Raw genomic sequence first — 26,513 nt, forward strand, 5'->3', positions numbered from 1 at the left:
ATACATTACACTCTGCCCCTTCCTCCATGTCATTAATATAGATAGTAAATAATGGAGGCCCTACAGCTGATCTTTGTGGCACTCCACTAGTTACATCTTTTCAACTTGAAAGGGACCCATTAATCCTGACTCTGTCTTGTGCGTTAACCAGTACTCAATTCATGCTAATAAACTGCCCCCAATACAGTGAGCTCCTATCTTGTGCAATAACCTTTTATGTAGCACCTTATCGAATGCCTTCTGGAAATCCAAATAAATTACATCTACCGGTTCCCCTTTATCAACTCTGCTTGTTATATCCTCAAAGAACTTTTGCAAATTTGTCAAACATGATTTCCCTTTCACCAAACCATGATGACTGTTTGATTGCATTAAACTTTTCTAAATGTCCTATTTCTTCCTTAATAATGGACTTTAGCATTTTCCCCAATGACAGATGTTAGGCTGACTGGCCTAGAGTTTTCTACTTTTTGTCTCCCTCCCTTCTTAAACAGGGGTATCACATTAGCAGTTTTCCAATCTGCTGGGACCCTCCCATGAGTTCTGGATTATTTCGATCGATGCCTCCGCTATCTCTGTGGCCACTTCCTTTAAAACCCTTGGATGCAGGCCATCAGGTCCTGGCGACTTGTCTGCCTTTAGTCCCATTAGTTTGTCAAACACTTTGTTGCTTGTGATAGAGACTGCTAACAAGATCTTTCCTCCCAGTAGGTCCTTGCTTATCTGATATCTTTGGGATGTTTATAGTGTCCTCCACCATTAAGACCAATGCAAAATATTGGTTTAAATTATCTGTCATTTCCCTGTTCCCCATTAGCAATTCCGCAGTCGCATCTTCCAATGGTTCCCATGCTCATGTTAGCCACTCTCTCTTTTTTACACATCCATAGGAGTTTTTGCTGTTTGTTTTTATATTCGCCAATTTACTTTCATAATCAATTTTCTCCCTCTTTTTTAGGTTTTTGGTCATCCGCTGCTGGTTCCTAAAAAATTCCTAATCTTCTGGCTTACTGCTAATTTCCGCTTCTTCATATGCCTTGGTTTGTGACTGGATACTCTCTTTGATTGCCTTTGTTAACCATGGGTGGTTCATCCTTCTCATCGAGTCCTTCTTTTTGACCGGGATAAATTTTTGCTGAACGTTATGAAACATCTGCTTAAATGTCTGTCACTGCTCATCCACTGACCTTCCCCTTAAGTCTATTTTCCCAGCCCACTTTAGGCAACTCTTTCTTCATACCTCTGTAATTGCCCTTATTTAAGTTGAGGACATTAGTTTGAGACCCGAGTTGCTCGCCCTCAAACTGAATTTGAAATTCTACCATGTTGTGATCGCTACCCTCCTAGATGATCTTTAACTATGATATCGCTTATTAACCCCACCTCATGACACATTACTAGATCTAAAATAGCCTGTTCCAACATATTGCTCTAAGAAACAATCCCTGATGTACTCTGCAAATTGTTCTTCCATGTTACCCCTACCAATCTGATTTGTCCAGTCAATATGCAGATTAAAATCACACATGCTCCCTTCTTGCATGCCTTTGTTATTTCCCAATTTATACCTTGTCCTATATCCAGTGAGGCAACTCTTCGGGGCCCCAGACGATTCCTACCAGTGACTTCTTCCCCTTGCTACTCCTCATTTCCACGCAAACTGATTCCATATCACAATCTAGTGCATCTATATCACTACTCACCACCGCACTTTATTAGCAAAGCTACCCCACCTCTTCTTCACCTATTTTTCCCAGAATGTCAAATACCCTTGAATATTGGGTTCCCAGTCTCGGTCACCCTGCAATCACATTTCTGTAATAGCTAGCAAGTAATATTCATTTATTTCTATTTGTGCCGTCAACTCATCTATCTTGTTACAAATGCTGCATGCATTCAGAAAAAAAGCCTTAAGCTTTGACTTTTGAACCATTATTTCTCAATTTGGTTCTAATTTCTGCTGCATTCTTCTGCTTATATTTTCTGCCTCTTCTTGTCACACTTTGATCATCGTTTACCTCTTCACTACCCTGCACCTCTGCTCTCGTTTCTTTTTGACTTTTTAAACATCCCTTCAATTGAACTCCCCCCCCCCGCCCCCCAACCATAAGTAATTAGTTTAAAGTCCTATCTACAACCCTCGTTATATGATTTGCCAGGACACTGGCCTCAGCATGGTTCAAATGAAGCCTATCCCAAAGGAACAGCTCTCTCCTTCCCCAGTCCTGGTGCCAGTGTCCCATGAATTGGAATCCATTTCTCCCACACCAATCTTTGAGCCACGTATTTACCACTCTAATCTTATTTACTCTATGCCAATTTGCATGTGGCTCAGGTAGAAATCCAGAAATTATTACCTTTGTGGTTTTTAATTTAGCCCCAAGTTGCTCATAGTCCCTCAGAAGACCCTCTTTCCTCATCCTACCCATGTTGTTGATACCTAGATGGACCACAACATCTGAATCCTTCCCCTCCCACTGCAAGTTCTCCTCCAGCCCAGAAGAGATGTCCTTAACCTTGGCACCAGGTAGGCAACACAGCCTTCGGGACTCACTCTTCTCTGCAGCAAAGGCAGAATCTATTCCCTAACTATGCTGTTACTATTATATTTCTTTTTTCCTCCCTCCCACTTGAATGGCACTCTGTACCACGGTGCTGTGGTCAGTTTGCTCATTCTCCCTGCAGTCCGTGCTCTCGTCCACACCGGGAGCAAGGGCCTTGTAGCTACTGGACAAGGGCACTGGCTGAGTCTCCTCCAAAGCTAAATTCTGGATCCCCATATCTGCCTCACTCACAGTCAAACCCTCCGGTCCCTGACCATGGTCCACATTTTGATGTAATTAATCTAAGGGGTGGGACCAGGTAACTCCCTCCCTGATGTGTCGCAGTGTCCGCAGCTCGGACTCCAGATCATCAACTCCAAGCTGAAGTTCCTTGAGCAGCAAACAGTTGCTGCAGATGTGGTCACCGTGTATCGCAGCGGCATCCACCAGAACCCACATACTACAACTGCAACACATCGCCTGCCCAGCTATCTCTATTCTATTTAATTAATTAATTTGGATGTTAAATATTTTAAAAGTGAATTTAACAGTATTCTTCAGCTGTAATAATGTCTCTTGATTTAAACCACTTGGCCAATCAAAAGAGAAATGGAACAGATACCCACCAATCACCTGTTTTCCTTTGACATCACACTTCAGCTCTATCAGGTAGAAAGGTCGAAGGGGCTCTCTGCCACAGGTTTTTAATCTCCCGCTGCCCTTCTCATGCAGGTCTGCTCTCCGTGTGCTGTTACGTTACATATCGGATTATTTGAAAAACAAAGATTTTTGTTCTACAAGGTGGTTAACAAATTGCAACAAAAATTTAATGAAGGGAGGTTTTAGGGGTGAATGCTTGCTCATAAAGTACCTCCCAATCTATGCAAGGAAATAACATTGGAGAAAAAAAAAAATGGAAATATGCTGGGAATATGTACCCAGTCTGGAGAGAAGCCAGGAAAACGTTTCAAGTGTGGATTCTTTGTTGGGATCTTTTTGTTGCTATGATTAATCAAACTTTTACTGAGTCAGTGACTACAAAAGAAATCCTTGAATCAATTTACAAACAGTCAATTCAATTCTTGTTGGGATGGATATTCAAAGTCGGTTCTGCCTTGTTGTCAGATTAGTGCAGTGAAATCACCAATGGGGAGCATTCCAAAGCAACTTCACAGGGAACAGGAGGGGCCACATCTTCAGCTCAGCGGAGAGGTCTACACTTGCAGCTGGTCGCATGACTTCCCGTGATTTGTGCTTCTCAGGCTTTTTCTATGAAGTCACTCCAGGGTGCTCTTGCTGACAACATGATTGAGTGGCTTACCATCCGTGTAAAGAAAATCTTGCATTTCTATAGCACCTTATCTTACTTTAGAACATCCCAAATTGCTTTACAGCCAATAAAGTGCTTTTGAAGTGTAGTCACAGTTGTAAGATAGGGAAATGTGGTACATTATAATAAAAAAAAATCAACATGCACTTGAGTTAGTTAGCTTCTTCTTCGGAGTCCAACCTTTCTCTTTCAAGTATAATTGCATTAAGTATAAAGCCCCCTTCTATAGATCATAAAGTAATTCCAAAAAAATTCATGCCACATTGTAGCTGTCCTGCCTTGAATTACCTTAATTCTTTTATAAGGCTGAAGAAAGAATGGTAATGTGAAACAAACCTTGGCACCATTGCTAGTTATTTTAAAATCCAGTCTATTAGCCCCACAGGGCACTATAGTTTCAAGATGATCGAAGTGGGTTTTATGAACTTGAGATAGTTCAGGCCTTCATGGGAAACATTATAAAGTTAGCAGATTACAGCAGAGGCATATTTCCACAGCTGGATTTGGCCCACCTATGGCATTAGATCACACACTCCTCTTTTGGTTGCAATTAAATTTTGAATAAATGAACAAAAACCCACTCTCTAAAAGTACATTTTAGCCTGAATAGGGGATACAGATTAAACACAAAACCAGTATTTGCAATAATTACATTAACTTGAAGCAATTTTATTGACAAGTTAAGCCAACTTTATATCGCTTTGAGGAATCAATTTTAGGATTTATAAAAATATTGGATTGGATTTTATTCAAGTTTTACTGTCAATAAATCTCCTTTCTGGCTTCTGAGCTACTGTAGCTCCTAGCACTAACAACAGCAACTGTCCCTCTTTCCCATGTTGCAACTTGAGACCTAGATTGTGCACCGAGTCACCATAAAGCTGCAGCTGTGCTCGTGCAGGGCATCCGCAAACAAGGTGAAAACGATGGCTGTGGTGCAAAACGATTTTTTTACTTAAGTGCTAATAAATTATACTGGTAGAGGTAGTTTCGAATTATTTGCCCTGTTTTTGATCATCTTCTCTATTTTTTTTTGAGTTATGTAGAGTTGACGGAGGGCTGGCTCTTCAACACATCTCAAATCATGAGATAAAACAATAACTTGCATTTATATACTATCTTTTAACATGAGAAAGTTCCCAACATTGCTACATTAGAACAGTGACTACATTTTAGAAATACTTACTGGACAAAGCAAAGGCTATGGGCCCTGGCAATATTTTGGCAATAATAATGAAGACTTGTGCTCCTTTCCAACTGTTTCCAGTACAGCTACAACATTGGCATCTACCCAACAATGTGGAAAATTGACCAGGTAGGTCCTGTCTACAAAAAGCAAGACAAATCCAACCCAGCCAATTACTACCCCATCAGTCTACTCTCGATCGTCAACATAGTGATGGAAGGGGGTCATTGACAGCGCTATCAAGTAGCACTTGCTCAGCTATCAGATGCTCACTGAAGCTCAGTATGGGTTCCGCCAGGGCCACTCAGTTCCTGACCTCATTACAGCCTTGGTCCAAACATAGACAAAAGAGCTGAACTCCAGAGGTGAGGTGAGAGTGACTGCCCTTGACATCAAGGTAGCATTTGACAGAGAATGGCATCAAGAAGCCATAGCAAACCTGAAGTCAATGTGAATAGGGGGAAAGCTCTCCACTGGCTCTTCAGCACAAAAGGTGGTGGTTTTGGCCGTTGGAGGTACATCAACTCAGTCCCGGGACATTGCTGCAGGAGTTCTTCAGGTGTCATTCCTCCACCACAGATGCATAGTGGCAGCAGTGTGCACCAAATACTACATGAAGCACTAAATTATATTGACATTCCCTCACTGTAGCTGGATCAAAGTCTTGGAACTCCATTCCTAACAGCACTGTGGGTGTTCCTACACTACATGAGCTGCAGCGGTTCAAGGCGGCAGTTCACCATCATCTTCTCAAGGGCAGCTAGGGATGGGCAATAAATGCTGGCCTAACCAATGATGCTCACATCCCATGAATGATAAAAAAAAAACTGCCATCATGCAGCTTGAGTTGGGTAGGCACTCAATTTGGTGCCACCGGCCTATGGGTCAGTTCCCTGCCACGATCCTGACCCATTTTGAAAGTGGCTGGCTCAGGGGTCGGCCCGCCACTCGAGGTCAATTGGATTAAATTAAGGGGTCTATTAAGGGCCACACGGGTGGGATCAAGCCAGGAAAGAGACAATGTTTCAAATGAGGGATCATCACCCCACCCCTCCCCCAGACCCGTAATGCCACTGGCCATCCCCTGAGAGGGTTGCCCCTCCAGAATTATGGCAAGGTGGCTGCGGCATTTCAAAATAAATAAATTTACCTGCATTTGTGCCTCGCTGCCGCCATCCTCAAATTGGCAGCTCCCATCTCAGGCAGTGGTGCTGGAGATCTCAGACTGCTGGAGGGCCTCCCACTGGCCCTTGAGAGTCAAGAGCCCATTGCCATTCCTGTTTGAATAATGAGCCTACCCCATGACCTTTAATTAGCTAAAGCTTTGAAAACACATGCCTACAGCACTCTGTGCAGGACTGGGACCTGAAACGGTTCAGTAGATTGGTCCCTGGAATGAGGGGGTTGTCCTATGATGAGAGGCTGAATAAATTGGGCCTATATTCTCTGGAGTTTAGAAGAATATGAGGCGATCTCATTGGTGCATACGAAACTCTGACAGGGCTTGATAAGGTGGACGTTGAGAGATAGACTCCCTGGCCAGTGGAAACAAAAACATGGGGTGGGAGGCACAGTTTCGGGACAAGGGGTTGATCATTTAGGACTGAGATGAGAGGAAATTACTTCACTCAAAGGGGTTGTGAATCTTTGGAATTCTCTACCCCCAGAGGGCTGTGGATGCTCCATGATTAAGGCTGGGATAGACAGATCTTTTGTCTCTCAGGGAATGAAGGGATAAGGGGAACGAGCAGGCAAGTGGAGTTGAAACTCAAGATCAGCCATGATTGTATCGAATGGCGGAGCAGGCTCGATGGGCCATGTGGTCTATTCCTCTTCCTACTTGTGTTCTTGTGAAATTGTTCTCAAGTCTGGTTCCTGACCCCTGATTAAAGATTCAGCCCCAGAAGTCAAAATTGTATGAACAATAAAACATATTGCCAGGTTGCCTCTCCAGATGGTTTAGTTGGTGAGTGTATTGACTAGGGTAGAGCAGAGCCACACAGCTCAGTACAGCTCCAGGTTCATCCAGCAGTCTGTGCTCTATTAGCTGATCTTAACCAGGGTAAGAGTAAGAGGGTGAAATCACCGTCGCTTACCAGGGCTGAGCATGAGAGCTGGGCAGGGGAAAAAGTGGAATGTCAGTCAGAGATCCTGTTCCTGACCAGCAGTTGTACTTCCACACAGGAAGATACTGCACTGATGCTTCCTTTGGTTGTTGATTTGAAAAGAAAAGAGCATCAGACTTGCACTAAGCAAATTATACTAGGATTGCCAACAATAACTGAACATATTCTTGCAGATTTCATTACATGAACTCCAGCTTCTAACTGCTCCACTATTGGCCTCGTGACACATCAATCCACGACCTCTCTGCACAGACCGACAGTCAAGAATCATCCAACCTTTTATCACCCCCCTCCACCAATATTCTTATAATTATGAAACAGAACAGTTCAAAGTAAATGAGGAAGCCCAGATCCTTTTTTTAAAAAAAAAAATCCCTCCCTCTGTGATGATTTTTCTCTCTGGCTGCTCTCAGCTGTGTCCTGGAAATCCATGTTTAACTCCTAGAGACTTGGGCATAATCCTGGAGGGTTGGCAATGCTAGCTTACACTGAAACTCAAAAAAAAAGAATCCTCCACGATTGCAAATTCTTCTCCCGTCACACTTAACTTTCTCCATTCGTTGATCTGGCCTGCATCCAAGAAAGTCCACTCTCTCTCCCATCGCGGCCCCCCCCCACACAGCCTGCAGAGCTTCTCCGACATAAATGGGGGCCCTGGATCAGTCCCCTGGGGGAGGGAATTCATTTAAAGCTGAATAGCACAGAAAGGAGCTTTTGAATGGAGATTCGCCACAACAGTCACTTTTTGAAAGCTGCAGCAAAGGGGTTGGACTATGTACAATTAAAGGACTGAACAGTCCCCCTGTATTTTACTAGAAGGGTACATTTCATCACTGAATCTGCACTGTTCATTTCAAATGAAATGTTTGCCCAGTCTCCTATCTTCGAGGCAGACTACCGTACTTGCTTTTGATATGAAGCTTTGGAATGGGTAAAAGGTCTTTGTAACTATTACGACCTTTATCCAATTCAAACAAAAAAAATTACTTCCTGTAATTTTATCCATTTTCGGGGGGGGCGGGGGGGGTGAGGGAAGTCCTGCAAAACTGAATATTTCAATCAAACTGGATTGAAAGAGGGAATTGTATTTCAAAATTCATGAAGTTAGAGCTTAGAATATATCTGATGCATTTGTTCTGCATTACTGGACAACAAATAGCACAGAATGAAATGCCTTCCTCCTTCCAGCCCTCATCCAGAATACATTGCTCTGAACTCCTCCCCGTGAACAAATGTGGGAATCCAATACCATCAACGGTTCAAAGGCCCTTGTACTTGACTGTGTAAGAACTTGCACATGACTATATAAATGCTTTCTTAATGTGCAACACCGTGTGCTTAAAGCTCATCATGAGCTTAGATTTGCACATTTCTGTGTGGCTCACTAACAATGTTTCCAATAAGGAGTGCACTTCATTCTTAGACATGTTGTTATTAATCTGTGCTGCCGAAGTTGGTGCAGCACCCTTCTGGGCAGACACTAAAAGTAGGTAAGTACGTATTGACAGAAAGTACATTCAAAAGACTACTGGAACATCCTAGTTTTCTTTTGCTCTATTCTGAAGAATAACAGCTTGCACGTGCCCTTAACATAGCAAAACATCCCAAGGCACTTCACAAGTACGTAATCAAACAAAATTTACTCCAAGTCACAAAAGGCGATACTAGGATGGATGACTCAAAGCTTGGTCAAAGAGGTAGATTTTAAAGGAGTGTTTTAAAGGAGAGGCGCAGAGAAAATTCAGGAGAGAGTTCCCGAGCTTAGTGCCTAAACAACTGAAGGCACAGCTACCAATGGTGGGGCAATGGAAATTGCGGACAGTAAGAGGCAAGAATTGGAGGTGTGCAGAGCTCTAAGAGTTGTTGGTTTGTGGGAGGTTACAGAGGGGTGAAGCTTTAGAGGGACCTGAACACAAGGATGAGAATATCAAATTGGAGGACCTCAAGTATAAGTAGCAAAGTTTTCACACACATCACCCAATCTGTCACAACATCGGTTTACTGGGGAGTCGAGGGTTGATCCCAGTATCATAGATACCGCTCTTGACCACTGAATCAGTGCAAAAAAAAACAAGCGTCACTTTAAATAGCCCTGCCGCTGTCTGAGACAACACTGAAAAAGATCTACATTTAATTGTGAGTTGGGGGCTTTGGGGAGTGGATGGACATCACACCATGAACCCAATCACCTCTTCACCCAGTGTCACACACAGCTTCCTATAAGAGTCACATCAGTAGTGGAAACTTTGACCAAGGTCTATTCCCTACCACTTTTAGCCAGTCACAGAGCCCACAACTACTACCCCAACAGCTGCCAGGTACGTCAACATAGGCCAAGAACAGAACGGAGCTGTACAATTCAAAGCCACCCAGTTTTACCCACTGAACCAAGGAAGACTTCAGGTGGTGGGACAGGGGGTTGTCTCATGGAAGAAATACCAGAAGACTATAGGAGCAAAAACAGAAGGGTGCTGCATTTCCCACTGCATGGACTCACTTTTTTAAAAAGTCACTAAGTACTAAAATTGGCCCTAAAGAATTGGAAAGGAAGCTCTTAACTTAGTCATAGTCTTCTCATATTAAATTTAATACAAAAATTAATCAGCTCCATATAAATACAATCTATCAACTGAATTGCGGTGTAAGAGTCACAAAGAAAGATCAAGGCAATGGCATTAGATTTGGATTGCTCTAAGGAGAGATGACATGGACACAAGGGGCAGAATGGTCCCCTTCCAAACCTCAATGGTTAAATAAAAACAAAATGCTGGAAATAAACAGCAGGCCTATTCACTAACAGAAAAAAAAAGCAAGAATTGTCAACCAGAACAACTTGCAATTATATAATACTTTAATGTGGTAGGACTTCAGAGCAGCATTATCAAACACAATTTGACACTGAGCCAGATAAATAGCTCTTGGTCCTCTGTCCTAATATCCGAGTTAAAGAACTAGGCTTTCCGAAGTGTCTTCAAGGACAGAAGAGAGTTAGGTTGATGTAGGGAGGGTGTTCCAGAACCTGGGCAGCTGAAGGCAAGCCCTTTACTGCTTTCTTTCAGAATACCAGCATTCAATATAACTGTCATATGTTCTTCAATCATAAATTGCTCAATTTCCTCCTCAACCCTTAACAGGCAAAAATAATTAAAACTGCATTACTGTTATAATGCACAATATAACATCCTGGGGGGGAGATTACCATTCACTAGAAACTTAACTGGACCAGCCATAAAAAAAAAAGGTGTGGGTCAGAGGCGGTGAATTCTGCAGCATGTAACTCACCTCCTGACTCCCCAGTTACAGGAAATTTACCTACAGAGGTGTTGACTTGGATCAGCTCCTCAACATGTCCTATGAACAGATGATGCAGTTGTATTGTGCCCGTCAGCGTAGGCATGTGAACGGAGGCCTGTGCTGCAAACAACAGTCCCTCCTGAAAACGCTGCACAAGGTGAAAAAGGAAGCTCCACCAATGGAAAAACCAGAGGTCGTCAAGGTTCATCTTTGGGATATGGTTATCCTCCCAGAGATGATTGGCAGCATGGTTGGTGTGTACAATGGGAAAACCTTTAACCAGGTTGAAATCAAGCTGGAAATGATTGGCCATTACTTTGGAGAGTTCTCTGTCGCCTACAAGCCTGTCAAGCACAGCAGACCTGGCATCAGTGCCACTCACTCCTCCAGGTTCATCCCTCTGAAGTAAACAGTTTTCGATGGAAATGTTGTGTAAATAAAACTAATTGCAGTAAAAAAAATCTACAAGGCACAAGTCAGGAGTGTGATGGAATACTATCAGCTCGCCTAGATGAGTGCAGCTCCAACAGCATTCAAGAAGGAGGAGATGGCAGCATGGTGGTAATATCACCCAGACTATCCAGGCTAATGCTCTGGGGACAAAGGTTCAAATCCCATCATGACAGCTGGTGGAATTTAAATTCAATTAGTAAATCTGGAATATAAAGCCTGTCTCAGTAATAGTGACCATGAAACGATCATTGACTGCGATAATGGCTCAGGCTCATCTGGTTCATTAATGAACCTGCCTTCCTCACCCAATCTGGCCTACATGAATTTAAAAAAAAAACTCATTCATGGGATGTGGGTGTCACTAGCTAGTCCAGCAGTTGTTGCCAGTCCTTAATTGCCGTTGTTCCGAGAGCATTTAAGAGTCAGCCACATTGCTGTGGATCTGGTTGTCTCACATGAAGGCCAGATCAGGTAAGGACAGCAGATTTCCTTCCCTAAGGACATTAGAAGCCAGATGGGTTCTTACAACAGTCGGCAATGATTTCATGGTCATCATCGGACTTTTAATTCCAGGTTTTTATTGAATTCAGATTCCACCATCTGCCGTGGTGGGATTCGAACCTGGGATCCCCACTGTGCCACCACCTCCCCACTATTAACTATCCTCTGAAAGTGTTCAGTTAAAGGGCAATTAAGGATGGGCAACAAACACTAGCTTTGCCAGTGATGCCCACACCCCACGAAAGAATTGAAAAAAATTCAACAACACCCAGGACAAAGTAGCCCGCTTGATCGGCACACCATCCGACACCTGAAACATTCAGTCCCTCCACCACCAACACACAGTGGCAGCAGTGTGTACCATCTACAAGATGCATTGTAATAATTCACCAAAGATCCTTCCAAATCAATGCCCTCTATCACCTAGAAGGACAAGGGCGACAGATGCATGGGATCACCACCACCTGCAAGCTTCCCTCCAAGCCACACACCATCCTGACTTGGAAATATATCGCTGTTCCTTTACTGCTGCTGGGTCAAAATCCTGGAGCTCTCTTCCTAACAGCACTGTTGGTGTACCTATGCCACATTGACTGCAGCGGTTCAAGGTGGTGGTTCTTGGAGGGGGGGGGGGGGGGGGGCAATTAGGGATGGGCAATAAATGTTGGCCTTGCCAGTGATGCCCACATCCCGTGAATGAATAAAAAAAAATTAACCTGGCAAAGACTGCTGTCTTTATCTCATAACTGCATGCACTTTCTTTCATTTGCTCTTGGGATGCCAGCGTCAGTGACAAGGTCAGCTTTTATTACCCATCTCTAATTGCTCTTGAGCAGGTGGTGGCAAACCACTCCCTTGGACCGCTACAGTCTGTGTTGGGTAGGTGCACAAAGTACTGTTGGGAAAGGAAATAATAAAAAGTGCCAAAAATAAAGATAATTTGTAATCTGCACTATAACAAGGCCCCTTTTAAGTTGCTTTGCTTTTTAATATGAAATAATGCCAAGCACACAGTTTATAAAAAGAACGATGCTCATGCCAAAACCAGAACATTAGGTTTTTTGAGGAAGGGGTTCCACATGTCTGAATTGATCAGTGATCCTTTACCTCCTAAAGTGCAAGTCTTGCTCAATGCAAAATAATCTTCCCGAATCACCTTTTCCTTACATTTACTTCACGTGTATTCAAATAACATTGATTTTCATGCTTTACTCTAAACAATGACACATGAAAGCCCAGCATGACGTAGAATTTAAATACAACACGTTTTTATTCTAATTATGGTAGATTTTGACTGTTGGGCAATCGACTAGGGTGGTGCAGCAGCATACTGACTAAGTCAGGCAGCAGAGACTCCAGAGTTTTATGACTCACTGTCTGAAAGGGTGGCAGCATAGCATTTAAAAAGTACTTGGATATGGATTTGAACAATGTACAAGGCTACCAACCAAGGGCTGCAAAGTGGGATTAGGCTGGATGCCTACTTGTCAGCTGATGTGGACACAATGGGCCAAATGGCCTTCTGTGCTGTAAATTCTATGACTTCTATGATTCATCACTTCATTGAAACTGAAGAACAGTGCAGTTGCTGTACATATTGTCAAATGGCTATCTGAAATCCCACTAAGTACCAGAAGAGGGCACCAATGAACAAGTGCCCAGCAACACATTTAGTTCTGGATCAGAGACAAGGGCTAGAAACTGTGACAAGCGAGGCAATTTACAGTGGGATGGCATGTGCCCAATCTACATAGGTGTTAGGTCCACTGTTAAATTCAAGGGAGCCCTTTAGTTTAAAGCAAAGACTGCCAAGCAGACACCTAAAATAGGCATTAGGCCCCTCAATTATGTAAATTAAGGGCCTAATGCAATTTTAAAGGATTCTTTTTCAAGTTCAGAGGGATTTGGGACAGATGACGAGCCTGCAGTGGCCAGTGTAAGGCAAGTCACAAAGATATTTTAAAAACTATCTTCTGGAGCCACGAATTAGCAGGAATGATTCACTGGAGCTTCACGGGATCAACCATAACCCCCTCATATCGCACTCCATCCCGGGACAAACTGGGGGCTACCAGCCAAATACTGATAGCTTGCTTGGGCAGGCTGTCTATATGTTGATGAGGCAAAAGGACCAATTTCCATCTATCCTCAGGCCTCCTGGATTGGGTGCAGGTCGCTCATGCAGCATTGATCTGGGCTAGAAAATAGGTCAAATTCAAAATCTATCCCTAGGAAGGAAGGGAGGTGACCAACATTCATGCCACATCATAATTCCAAAAAAAATATTTAAAGAACTAAAAGGATGAGAGCCCTCCAGTTGCTAGCTTTAGCAAAAAAGTCATCATGAGGAAAAAACATTTAAAAAACATCTGTTCATAGGATGTGAACGTTGCTGGCAAGGCCAGTATTCATTGCCCATCCCTAACTGCTCTTGAGACTGCAGTGGTGAGCCACTTCCTTGAACTACTGCAGTCCACATGGTGTAGGTACACCCACAGTGCTGTTAGGAATGGTGCTCCAGGATTTTGACTCGGCAACAGTGAAGGAATGGCAATATATTTCCAAGACAGGATAGTGAGTGACTTGGAGGGGAGCTTGCAAGCTTGCAAATGAAGAAATAGAAAGAATTTCACTGTGAAATAGTGAAATATACTTAGTACAGGACAATAGTCTCTTTCAAAACACATATACAAAACAGGTTTTAAGGTTCAGGCTCAAACTATCTTGAACTAGAGCAAAAAAAAAAAGAAATGCATTATAATGGAATGTGGCTAAGTTGGAGATGAGGAAACAAAACATTGCAAAATGTCTCAGTCGGTTTGTGATATTTGATTATGGGGTGTAACAACAGGGCAGCATTTCTTAAGTGTGGCAGGCTTCCATAGCTTACTTACACAATCCTCTGCCAGTGGGATGGGTTGGGTTATGAAAACGTCAGACTTGCGCTGTACTTTTCTGAGGGTGTGGACATGAAATATGGCAAGCACATTCTACATATTTCACAGAGTTGCAATGGCTCAGTGAGGTTCATACAGTACAAATGGCCTCAGTGCCCCATTTAGGGAAGGCAAAAAACATAATCTACTTCTGACTGTGACCCAGTAACCTGTGTTAGAACTGCCTGTGCTCGAGCATTGGGCAAGTTCAAAGCCGTAAACTGAGAAACAAAAAGAAAAGTGCTGGAAAAACTTAGCTGGTCTGGCAACATCTGTGGAGAGAAAAACAGAGTTAACGTTTTAAGACCAAAATGACCAAAGACCAAAGTTCCATGTTCGGCTGTGTTGGACTGAAAGCCAAATCTCCTACTGACATTTCTTGCTGAGGGTTATGCATGAATAAAGGTTATTTGGGAGATGTATGGGAGTTGCCAAACACCTCTGAATCGGAATCCCAGCAAAGAATCCATGCATTCAGGGAAGGGCAGAAAATTGACCAAAGAAAACCCAAAACTCCAAAAAAAAAGTTTTTAAAAATTCATTCAAGGCGTTGCTGGCTAGCCCATCCTGAATTGCCCTTGTTCAAAGGACACTTAAGAGTCAACCACATTGCTGTGGGTCTGGAGTCACATGTAGGCCAGACCTTCCTTCCCTAAAGGGCATTAGTGAACCAGATGGGTTTTATGACCATCAGCAATGGTTTCGGCGTAATCACCAGACTTTTAATTCCAGGTTTTTATTGAATTCAAATTTCACCATCTGCCATGGCAAGACTTGAACCTGGGTCCCCAGAACATTATGCTGGGTCTCTGGAATACTAATCCAGTGACAATACCACTACGCCACTGCCTCCCTTTATTATAATTCAAATGCCATGATGTTGCATTCTTTAAAATGTTCCATTAGCTCCATTCATCTTTTTCCCCTCAAACTCAAGTCAATGGTGCCACTACTCCCCTCATTCGCATCAATATATGCGAGTAAAACAGAATGGTAATACACAGTTCAGACAAAAATCAACAGCATCACATAAAATCTTCTAAATTTGTCAACTCTGCAGGTCTGAGGCAACGACTCCACTGTCTGACTATCCAATCAGGTTCAACACAGACGTGCTGGATATTTAGCCATTCAAGTTTACCTGGACAGCGTTAACACATTTAAGAGGGAACCAAATCCCTGGGAAGATGGTTCGACACAATGTGATCTTCCATTTTCTGGGATCTGGGTATACTTACATCTCCCTGGTGGGCTATAGACTCTAATGGGTTGAGCAGCACACTATTTTTAAAAAAAGTGTTTGCATCTCAAGACAAATGTTTGTACCTGAACGATAATAACTTGATTCAGAAGTGCTTATAGGGTGATAAGTGAACCTGATTCAGAATGGGATAAGGTGGCAGAGTTTTGGATAAGTTGAAGGTAATGGAGGGTAGAAGCTGGGCAGGAAAGCAGTGGAATAGTTAAGTCTATAAGTGACAAAAGTATAGATGAGGATTTCAGCAGATGGCCTGAGCAAGGGCAGCAGCAGACAATGTCATAGGTTTGACAGCAGGCACTCTTCACAATGGAGAGAATAATATGAAACTCAATTTGAGATTGAACAGGACACCAAAAGTACAGTCTGCTTAAAATGAAAATAGTGCCTAGTTAAGAGGGATAGAATCAGTGGTGAGCACACAGGTTGTGGGGGTAACTGCAAACAATCACTTCAGTCTTCTCAACACTTAACGGGAGGAAACTGTAGATCATCTGATAGGATGTCAGATGAGCAGACAGGCAAGCCCAAAGCAGCAGAGGGGTTGATAGAGTGGTAGAGAGGCGGAGCAGGGTATCATCAGTGTACTGGTGGAAGATGATGCTTGCTTTGTAGATAATCTTAAGAGTCAGCAACAGTACAGGGCAAGGACAAATGCTTAAGGGACCCATTGCTAAAGATGCTATAATGACAGCAAGTAGACAAGGATAATGCTGTAATGTAATGTAATGGGATTTCCAATGCCCTTCGATGAGGCACTGCTTGGTAGACTCATGAATAAAAGTCAGAGTGGAGTCAGGGAATAAGTAGAAGAATGGATAGGTAAGAAGTGTGTTCCACAGGAATTGATGCTTGGACCACTGTTATTCATTAATTACATAAACAATTTAGACTTCAGAAGCAGAAGTACAATTTCAAAATTTTTGGATGACACCAAATTTGGGGTATAGTTAATGTCGAGGAAGACTGCAACAAAATGTAAGATGACATTAATAAACTTGCAAACTTGGCATGTAATGATAAATGAATTTAAATATAGATAAGTGTGAGGTGATGCATTTTGGTAAGAGAGATAAGGAGGTCACAGTCTTCGAAAATTGAGAGTCTAAATGAAAGAGAGGTGCAAAAGGGTTCTAGGGATATGCAATTACATATCATTTATGACCAGGAACAAAGTTAACAAGGCCATAAAAATCCAAACCACCATTGCAGTTCATTTTTAGAGGAACAGATATGAAAAGCAGGAAAGTTAAGTTAAACTTGCACAGAACTTTTGTTAGACCACAATTGCTGGTCAAAGTTCTGGTCTCCATATTACAAAAAAAGGAATAGAGACACTAGCGAAAACGTAAAAAAGATTTACAAGGACGATAATACCAGAACTGAAAGGTTATAACTATTGTGAAAGATTAAATAGGCTACATACTCCTTTCTCTAGAAGAGATAAGGCTAAGGGGTGACTTAACAGGTTTTTAAACTTATGAAAGGGTTTGAAAAGGCAGACAGATGATGTTTCCCACTTGTAGAGGAGTCCAAAACTAGGGACTATAAATATATCATCACTAACAAATCCATTAGGAAATCACGAGGAGCCTTTTTAGCCAGAGAGTGGTTAGAATGTGGAATCTGCTATCACATGAAGTAGCCTAGGCAACTATCATGGATGCCTTTAAAGGGAATCTAGGTAAATATGAGGGATAAAGGAATAGAAGGATAAGGAGGTAGTGTTAGATGTAGGGTGGGAGGAGGCTTGTGTGGAGTATCAACACAGACTGATTGGCCCAAGTGGCCTGTTTCTGTGTTGTGAATTCTATGTATGTAATGCTCAAGCTACGACCAGAGTGGAATCAAGAAAGGGCTCTGAGCAGATCACGAGAAGACAGGTAGGTACTGAAAGAGGAATGAGATGATGTGTTTGACCATGTCAAAGATTGGAGAGAGTTTGAGGAGGTCATGGTTCCAGATGATGTCATTTGTGATTTGGTTAGGGCCATTTTGGTGCTGTGGCAAGGACAGATACTTTATTGAAGAGATTCGAACATGAAATTACTAGAAAGATCGCCAAGAATTTGGGAGGCAACAAAGTTTTCAAGGAGTGTGAAGGGAGGCTAGAAATGGAGTGAGTTCATGAGGATAGATGGAGGGTTCAAGGGTTGGTTTTGAGAGTAGAGAGGTAAACAGAATCTGAAGAGGGAACCATTTACAACATCATCTTGCTTGGGAGTTCAGAAAGGAAGTTAGTAGGTCACCAATTTATTGAGAATGAAGCAAAAAAGTAGATCTCATGGATAAAATGAGCTTGGAACAGGCATGAGCGAGGTGGGAGAGAAATGTTTAATTATACTTGGATGTGCTCACATAAGGAAAGCAGAAAGTTAGCATGCAGGTGCAAGCAATTAGGAAGGCATGTTGGTCTTTATTGCAAAGGGATTGGAGTACAAGAATAAAGAAATCTTGTTACAATTGTCCAGAATTTTGGTGAGACGTCTAGTCTCCACATTTAAGAAAGGATAATACTTTGTCGCTACGACAGGAAGCTGTGACTGAGTGAGATCTACCTACGTCATCCCCAACCAACCACAGACATATTGAACTGTCTAAAGAAAACCCGTTTTCAAAAAAAAATTAGAAAAGATACTGATCAAAAATGTCTGCCACAAGTCACCTGATGTCTGATACTGTAAGTCAGTGTCTATGTGCAGTGAGACCCAGACAAAATTCAGGCTTGGACCAACAAGTGCCAGGCAACGATATTTTCCAACAAGGGAAAATCTAACCATCCCCCCATGATATTCAACAACGTAACTGTTGAATTCCCCATTATCAACATCCTGGGGGTTACCATTGACCAGAAACTTAACTGGACCAGCCATATAAACACTGTGGCTACAGGAACATGTCAAAGGCTGGGAAATCTACAGTGAGCAACTCAATTCCCAATTCCCCAAAGCCTGTCCACCATCTATGAGGAACAAGTCTGGAGTGTGATGGAATACTCTCACTTGCCTGGATAAGTGCAGCTCCAACAACACTCAAGAATCTCAACATGGTCCAGGACAAAGCAGCTTGCTTAACTGGCTTCCCAACCACCACATTAAATAATCGCTCCCTCCGTCACGGGGGGGCACAGTGGCAGCAGTGTGCATCATATACAAGAGGCACTGCAGCAACTCAACTCACCAAGGCTCCTTCGACAGCACCTCCCAAACCTGCAACCTCTCCCATGCAAATCAAGGGAAGCAGATATATGAGGACACCACACCTGAAAGTTCCCCTCCAAGACACACCATCCTGACTTGGAACTTGTATCACCATATATCACCGTTCCTTCACGGTCATTGGATCAAAATCTCAAACTCATCTCCCATCAGCGTATGTACCTACACCACATGGAGTACAGCAGTTCAAGGCGGCGACTCGTCACCAACTTCTCAAGTGCAATTAGAGATGGGCAATAAATGCTGGCCTAGCCAGTGGCGCCCACATCCTGTGAACAATTAAAAATAGGATGGACAGCACAGGCCTGTGTCTAGATGACCACCTCTGGCATTCATATGCTTCCTCGTGACTGTCAGTAATTTGAAAATTAGGGAAAAAAATCTACAGCAACAGACAATATTTATTAGAAGGACAAAAGAAGAACTTGGATTTGTATAGTGCCTTCCGTGACCACCAGACATTTCAAAATGTTTTACAGTCAATGAAGGACTTTTTGAAGTGAAGTGCAGTCACTGGCGTAATGTAGGAAATGCAGAGGCCAATATGCACACAGCAAACACCCACAAACAGCAATATGATAATGAGCAGCTAATCTGTTTTTTTTTTATGTTGATTGAGGAATAAAACATTGGCTAGGACACCGGGCATAACTCCCCTGCTCTTCTTCGAAACAGTGCCATGAGGTCTTTTACATTCACACAAGCAGGGAGTTTAAATTCTCATCCGAAAAAACAGCATCTCTGACAGTGCAACACTCCTTTGGTACTGCACTGGTGCATCAACTTTGACTTTTGTATTCAAGCCCTGGAGCGGGACTTGATCTTGTGATCAAGAGACAAGAATGTTATCAATTGGGCCATGGCTAACACTATTGATAATGGTGTTTTGATAGAGTAGATAAGGCAAAACTGTTTGCATTGGCAGGAGTGTTAAGTTACCAGAGGGCATAGATTTAAGATAATTGGCAAAAGAGAGAGAGAGGTAAATGAGGAGAACTTTGTTTAAACACTGAGTCAGTCTTTTCTGGAATGCTCTGCCTGAACAGGTGACGGAAGCCGATAAATAACAACATTTGAAAAGGAATTGGATATATATTTGAGAAGGAGAAGTTTGTAGATGGGGAGTGGGACTAATTGGATAGCTCTTTCATAGAGCTGGAAGGGACAGGATGGCCTGAATGACCTTCTCTGCAGTATGAGTCCATCATTTGTTGTGTTCTTTAAGCCTGCCTAGGATCTTCATTATAATGACACAGACATCCTTTCAGTGTATTTGTAGAAGCTTTTACAGTGGGTGTTAGTATAAAATACTTTCTCAAAAAAATGTTAAATGTGTCAACTATTTATAGGTCATCTCAGTGCCAATTTTGGCTGCATCCTGAAAGCTCAATTCTTTGGTAGCTTTCTTACTGTATAATACCGGAAGAATCTCTTGCTGTTGCTTTTACCATTTACAGCGGTGGTAATTTTCCTTTATTTAAAATAATATATTAGTGCAAACCAAATTCTAGGCTCTTAACTTAGTTCAGAGAAAAGCTTGCAGAGTACAGATGATCAGCAGTTTTTTCACGGGTTGGGGAAAGCTTGTTGGAGTAGATCGATGATGAGGCACTCTGGGAAGGGGTCGGGAAAGCAAAAGCTAAACTTACTTAAAACTATGTGGAAAAATTATCTCTACTTTTCTGCTTTATCAGACAATGTCCCTTTTCTTTTGAAGATATTAGTACTCAACCACTGGATTCTCAATCTTAAGAAAATCGAGTGTTTCACACAGCAAGCCATTCCGAGATTCCATCCCAAAACTGCAGTTTTCTTATAAATTTACAACTGAAAGCTCCAGTCTGTAGAAATCTTTAGCATTTATATATTAGAAAAAAAACAAGACCTGCACTGTCTGTAGTAACAATAGAGCTACAGTACATGAACACAGCAATACACTTATAAAAGCTAATCCTTTTCACAGTATCACAGCAGGCTACAGCTAAAGACATCTGCAACAAGACGCACGTCACACAAAATTGACTTGCTGGCAGCACAGAAAGGCTGAGTTACACATACACAGGATCAATTCCTCATCTATCCTGAACTAACTGATTTCAGCTGGACAGTGACAGAAGCAATCCAGTTGGTTTCTTTGCCCATAGATGGGTAGAAAGAGTGCTAGGATTGCCATTCCCCATCTCTAATCAACAGCCACTGGAAAGCTAGAATAAGAACTGAGCAAAGGCAGGTGATGCTCAGCAGTGACACTCAACAGCCAAACAGTATGCCAACACTTGCACGCCAAGAACTGGCAATAGAGCAAGGTACTATATAGAGCTGTTGTCCCCTGCCCAGCGCAGGGAATAAAGTGGAGAAAATGCAACAAGATGGAAGTGGAAAGACTCATAATTCTCAGCATAAACAGAGTAACACAATCTCACATCCATACACTTACTCTTCGTGTCTCAGATCATTGATCGTTCGATCCAGCGAGATCATATCACTGACCACCATGTTGAAACCAAACTCCTTGATACTTGCTTGCACTGCGTCTTTATATTCAGGACCCAATACAAAAGGTTTTGCGCCTTCTCCCGGACCATCGACAACACCTTGAGGTTCTGGCTCTTTGGACTCAAAGTTCCCCAGAACACCATACCTCAACACTGGATCAGAGTAAGCATGTTTCTGGGGTTTGAAAGTAACATACTGTTTCTGTATTGCATTTTGTTGGTTATTGGCAGCAACACCTTGTTGTGCTGCATTTTTATTTTTCAGTCGAATAGATTCTAGGTCCACTTCTACTCCTTCAACCTGAGGCCAAGGGACAACAGGCTGGAATTTATTCACAGCATGTCCATTATCTCCAACATTTGGCAGATGGTTGTTGATATCTCTTCCAGGCTAAAGGGTAAACAGATAACAAGAATATTAATAACATATGGTTTCAAAAAAACTAATATATACAGAATAAGAGATGGTGTAAAACAAAGGATGTTGAAATCTCAGGCTGTGCCCCTTGTGGTTTCTGAATTTCAGCTAACCAGCTGCTAATACTCAAGAGTCAGCTCATTTTGCTCTTATGCTTACTTTCCGGTTTTCAGTTTGAATTTTGAGTCTGAATCCTTGGAAAAGGCTACTCGTGATCAATGAGATTACAGTACTAGGTCAGATCACTAGTATGTAATTTGGGAACACTGATTTATACTGTATAAATGGCCCACAAGGTTCCATGATATGCATCAATGAGTTCCGCAAAGACAAAATGCTTGAATGCTCCTGCTGCAGAAGGAATTGCAAAGCTTCTTATTAAATCAATGGATTGTGTGTGTATAATACAAGAAAGGGTTGGAAATCTCATGCATAAAGCAGGAAAAGTACCCAATCTTTGGGGAAGGATCAGGAAAGACACAACAATTCCCACCATGGAAAGAATGCTATCAAAATATTAAAACAATGTCAAAGATACTTTTCATGAATGAAGAACAATAGACAGATATAGCTTTAAAAAAGCTTAGAGGATGTCATTTTAACATGATTTCATTGGTTATAGAGTAAATTCGAAGCATTCTGTTCTGCCAACTCATATCTAGATTTTTCAACCTAATTCTCATGGAACTATGCGATACAGAAGGAGGGTGTTTGGCCCATCAGATCTGTGTTGGTGCTTTGAAAGAACTATCCAATTGGTTTCACTCCTCTGCCCTTTCTTCATTGCCCTGCAAATTTTTCCTTTTCATTGCCTCTGGCTCTCTACCATTAGAACTGCAGTACAAGCGAAACCCAAAATTCCAACAAGCATAAATAAAACGCAATTTTGCGGCATTAAAACAAGCAGATTCTATAACAGTTGGCATATATGGGGTAGGCGATATCTAAATAGATCTTTAAATGTACAAGAACATTTTTATACACAGGTTTGCAACATGACAACAGTTAACTTTTTAAGTCCACTTTCACAGCCTTTCGTCAAAAAAACAGATCCACTTTCTTTCAATGAGATTGGTACCCATCAATATGGGCAAATCACATCAACGGGATGGGAAACTGAAAGCTGCACAAAACCAGCAGCTCCTTCCAAAATATTTGACTCAGGGTTCTACATAAACAAGCGTGGAAGGAAGGAAGAACTAGTACCATGACCTGCTGTTTGAGATACACTTTCCACTCTACTGAAAAAATGCTTGACCTCTCCATTCTTGCAAATTTCTGCCCCACCTTCAACCTCCCTTTCCTCTCTAGAAGTCCTTGAACATGTTGTTGCCTGCCAAATTCATGTCTAGCTTCCCTGGAACTCCATGTTTGAATCCTCCAATCAGGTTTGCATCCCTGCCACAGCAGCAAACATAGGAACATAGGACTTAGGAACAAGAGGCGGCCATTCAGCCCTTTGAGCCTGCTCCACTATTCCCAAAGATGATAATAATAAGCTTATACAGCTCTTATCAAAGTCATAAATGACATCCGATGTGACTGTGATAAAGACAAACTGACAGACTTGATCACACCTTACTCCTCTAACACTTCTCCACTGTAAATCCAGCTGGGTGGTACTGCATCTGCCTGGTTCCATTCTTCTCTATCTAATTATAGCCAGGGAATAACTATCATGGGTTTCTCTTCCAATTACCACACAATTAGCTCTATGGTCCCCTTTGATCTATCCTTGGGCCCCTTCTATTTTGCATCCATGTGCTGCCCCTTGGTGACATCATGTGAAAATACAACATTGATTTTCCACATGTAAGCTGATGACACCTAGCGTACTTTACCACCACCTCTCTCGACCCCTCTAAATTGTCAGACTGCTTATCTGCCATCCTGTACTGGATGAACAGAAATTTCCTTCTATTAAATATTGGGAAGACTGAAGCTATTGTCTTCGGTCCATACCACAAATTCCATTCCTTCGCCAGCAATTTCATCCCTCTCTCTGGCAACTGTCTCAAGGTTGGACCAGACTCTTTGCAACCTTCATGTCATATTTGATCCAGAAACAAGTTTCCAACCACATATCCACGCCATCACCCAGACTGCCTACTTCCATCTTTGTAACATCGTCTGACTCTGCCCATGCCTCAGCTCATCTGCTGCTGAATCCCATGCCTTTATTACCTCCAGACTTGACCATTCTAATACACTCCTGGCCAGCCTCCGATATTGGACCCTCCGTAAACTTGAGGTTATCTAAAGCTCTGTTGCCATGTCCTGTCGCCAAATGTCGTTCACTTATCACTCTGCTATTCGCTGACTTACATTGTCTCTCAATGCCTTGATTTTAAAATCCTCATCCTGGTTTTCAAAATTGCTCCATACTGACTTCTACCTATTTCAGTAATCTCCTCCAGCTCGACAACCTTCAGAGATATCTGCATTTTTCTAATTTCAGCTTCCACAGCATCCCAGATTTTAATTGCTCCACTATTGGTGGCTGTGCTAGCTGCCTAGGCCCTAATTCCCTCACTAAACCACTTCACCTCTAACTCACTTTCATCCTTTAAGACACTCCTAAAGCCTCTCTCTTTGACCAAGTTTTCAGTCCTTTGTCCAAATGTGGTTCTGTGTCATATTTTGTTTTATACAGCCTTTGTAAAATGCCTTGGGATGTTTTGTTATGTTAAAAGGCGCTATACAAGTGCAAGTTGTTATTGCTGCTTTGGCCACAAATTGCACATTTTTTTTTGTTCACTTTTTGGCTCAAACTAATGTGTATTTCTGAACATAAAATCTACTGTGAATCAGCACAATCAGGTTACATCTTACAACAAAATTTAAAAAAAAAATTCACATCAGAGGTTATCTTTGTTATAGTAAGAGTGAACTTTTATTATTGTAATTGAAAACGGGCCCTTCACAAAAATTAATTATTTTTAATCAGCTATCACCTGAGTAACTGAAAATGACAACCATTTACCAGTTTCATTGCAGTAGAGTAATTCAAAATTTTTAATATCTGAAAGCTTTTATCATGCCGTATGATTACTAATGTTCTTGCACCTAAAAAACTATAATTTTATGAGCCTCCCTAAAAGCCTATAAACAGGCACAGTTAGCAGAAACTCACCACGATTTGATCTGCGACATGTCCAGATTTGTGGGTGGGATCAGCTCCCAGTGCGATGTTTTATCAATGAGTGGAAAAGATCGTGGAAAGGCTATGCATTCTGGACATAATTCCTTGATCTCTGGCACTGGGATTGTCAATTTCAGGTGAGCTGAGCTGAAAAAACCAGCACAATCTAGCGAAACCTTTTGGGGTAGTCCTTCAAGTACTTTTCCCCAAACTAGTTACATGTGACCAATAAGCTGCTAAAACACAACTCTTAAAAATATCCTAATTTTCCTCAACAGCAAAAAAAACTGAGCAAGGTATGCTTAATTGTTACCTTGTGTCAAAGTTTATTTTCTTCAGGACACGTTACAGCTATTTTTCTTTGAAAAAGATAAAGTTCATTCGTACAAAAACTTTAACTTAAGATGTTTCATAGGAACATTATCAGGAAAAATTTGACACTGAGCTACATAGAGATATTAGGACAGGTGACCAAAAGATTGGTCAAAGGTTTTAAGGAAGGTCTTAAAAGGAGGAAGAGGAGGCACACAAGATTTAGGGAGGAAATTCCAAGTCTAGGCCTAGGCAGCTGAAGGCCTGGCCACCAATGGAGGAGTGATGCAAATCAGAGGTGCACAAGAGGCTAGCATTGGAGGAGCACAGAAATCTTGAAGGATTGTAGGGCTAGAGGAAGTTACACAGACAAAGAGCATTGTCTCTGATGTGAATTAAATTAGCCAGCTTTATTTGAGAATTCCTGTCACTGTGCTTGTAGAATTGTGAAGGCTTGGAAATGAGATATATTGAGCTTTACTTAACTGAAAAGAAAGTGACATTTTATTTTTATGATTTTACTTCATGGCTTCACGAAGTGGATCACTGGCTTTTTTGTGAAAGTTGAGTTGAAATGACAGTTTGGTTCTGTAATTTAGAAAGCTGTTTTCGGTTGCTTTACAAGAATGGTTGAGGTTTCTTTATTACAGCGTAGAAACTGGGGCAAGTGCTCAGACCATTCATATTAGAGTGGTCAACATGCACAGGGAATTGTGAGAAGTGGCATTAATAACTACGAAGAGTGTTAGCAAAGCCCCATCCGATCCATCTAACAGCACCAATTTATGCTTTTCCAGCTTGTTTCACAGAACATATTTTTGTGTATTTCTTTTCTTGTAATTATTATTTTCACTGCAGGAAAACATTTGAGAAGGGGGAAATTATTCTTGGTGTTTATCACTGAACTGCCATTTTAACAGAGGATGATATTTTAGCTTTACCACATAAAGCTGCATCAAATCAACTTTTATGTTTAGAGTTGTTAACATTCATAATCCTTCCAGGCAAAATTGGTTTGAAAGACAACATTATAGTAGGCTCCCTAATGCTGGAAAATGCACAAAAGAGAGTGTAAAAATTTATGACCGTGTAGGGATGGCTGTGCAGGTGCGGCATGCAACAGCATAACTCTCTACTCCGAATAGGAAGGTTGTGCGTTCATGTCCCACCCTAGAGGCTTGAGCACACACTATAGGCTCGCCATACTGAGGAGTGCTATACAGTCAGATGCTGTCTATTGGATAATATGTTGAACCAAAACCCCATTTAAGCTGCCAGTGAATGTGGAAGATTCCATGGCA

The 26,513-nt window shown here is 41.9% G+C and overlaps 2 protein-coding genes across 3 annotated transcripts in view; one reads left to right on the top strand and one right to left on the bottom strand.

Annotated features, from left to right (window-relative positions):
* Positions 1–26,513, bottom strand: part of galnt7 (UDP-N-acetyl-alpha-D-galactosamine: polypeptide N-acetylgalactosaminyltransferase 7) — a 142,500-nt gene that overhangs the window by 85,276 nt on the left and 30,711 nt on the right. For both annotated transcript variants that reach the window (XM_041186084.1, XM_041186083.1), the window contains exon 2: positions 21,283–21,731. In XM_041186084.1, coding sequence (XP_041042018.1) covers positions 21,283–21,731 — 449 coding nt within the window. The remainder of the gene's footprint in view (positions 1–21,282; positions 21,732–26,513) is intronic.
* On the top strand, positions 10,490–10,888 carry LOC121277093 (40S ribosomal protein S15-like). The gene has a single exon (XM_041186086.1). The coding sequence runs from the start codon at positions 10,532–10,534 to the stop codon at positions 10,886–10,888; it is 357 nt and encodes a 118-aa protein (XP_041042020.1). The 5' UTR covers positions 10,490–10,531.

The sequence above is a fragment of the Carcharodon carcharias genome, chromosome 4, assembly GCF_017639515.1.
Source record: "Carcharodon carcharias isolate sCarCar2 chromosome 4, sCarCar2.pri, whole genome shotgun sequence".
Taxonomy (NCBI): Eukaryota; Metazoa; Chordata; class Chondrichthyes; order Lamniformes; family Lamnidae; genus Carcharodon; species Carcharodon carcharias.

Bases quoted from the DNA above. Each gene is read 5' to 3' on its own strand.
- LOC121277093 (XM_041186086.1), top strand. From the start codon at position 10,532: ATGTCCTATGAACAGATGATGCAGTTGTATTGTGCCCGTCAGCGTAGG.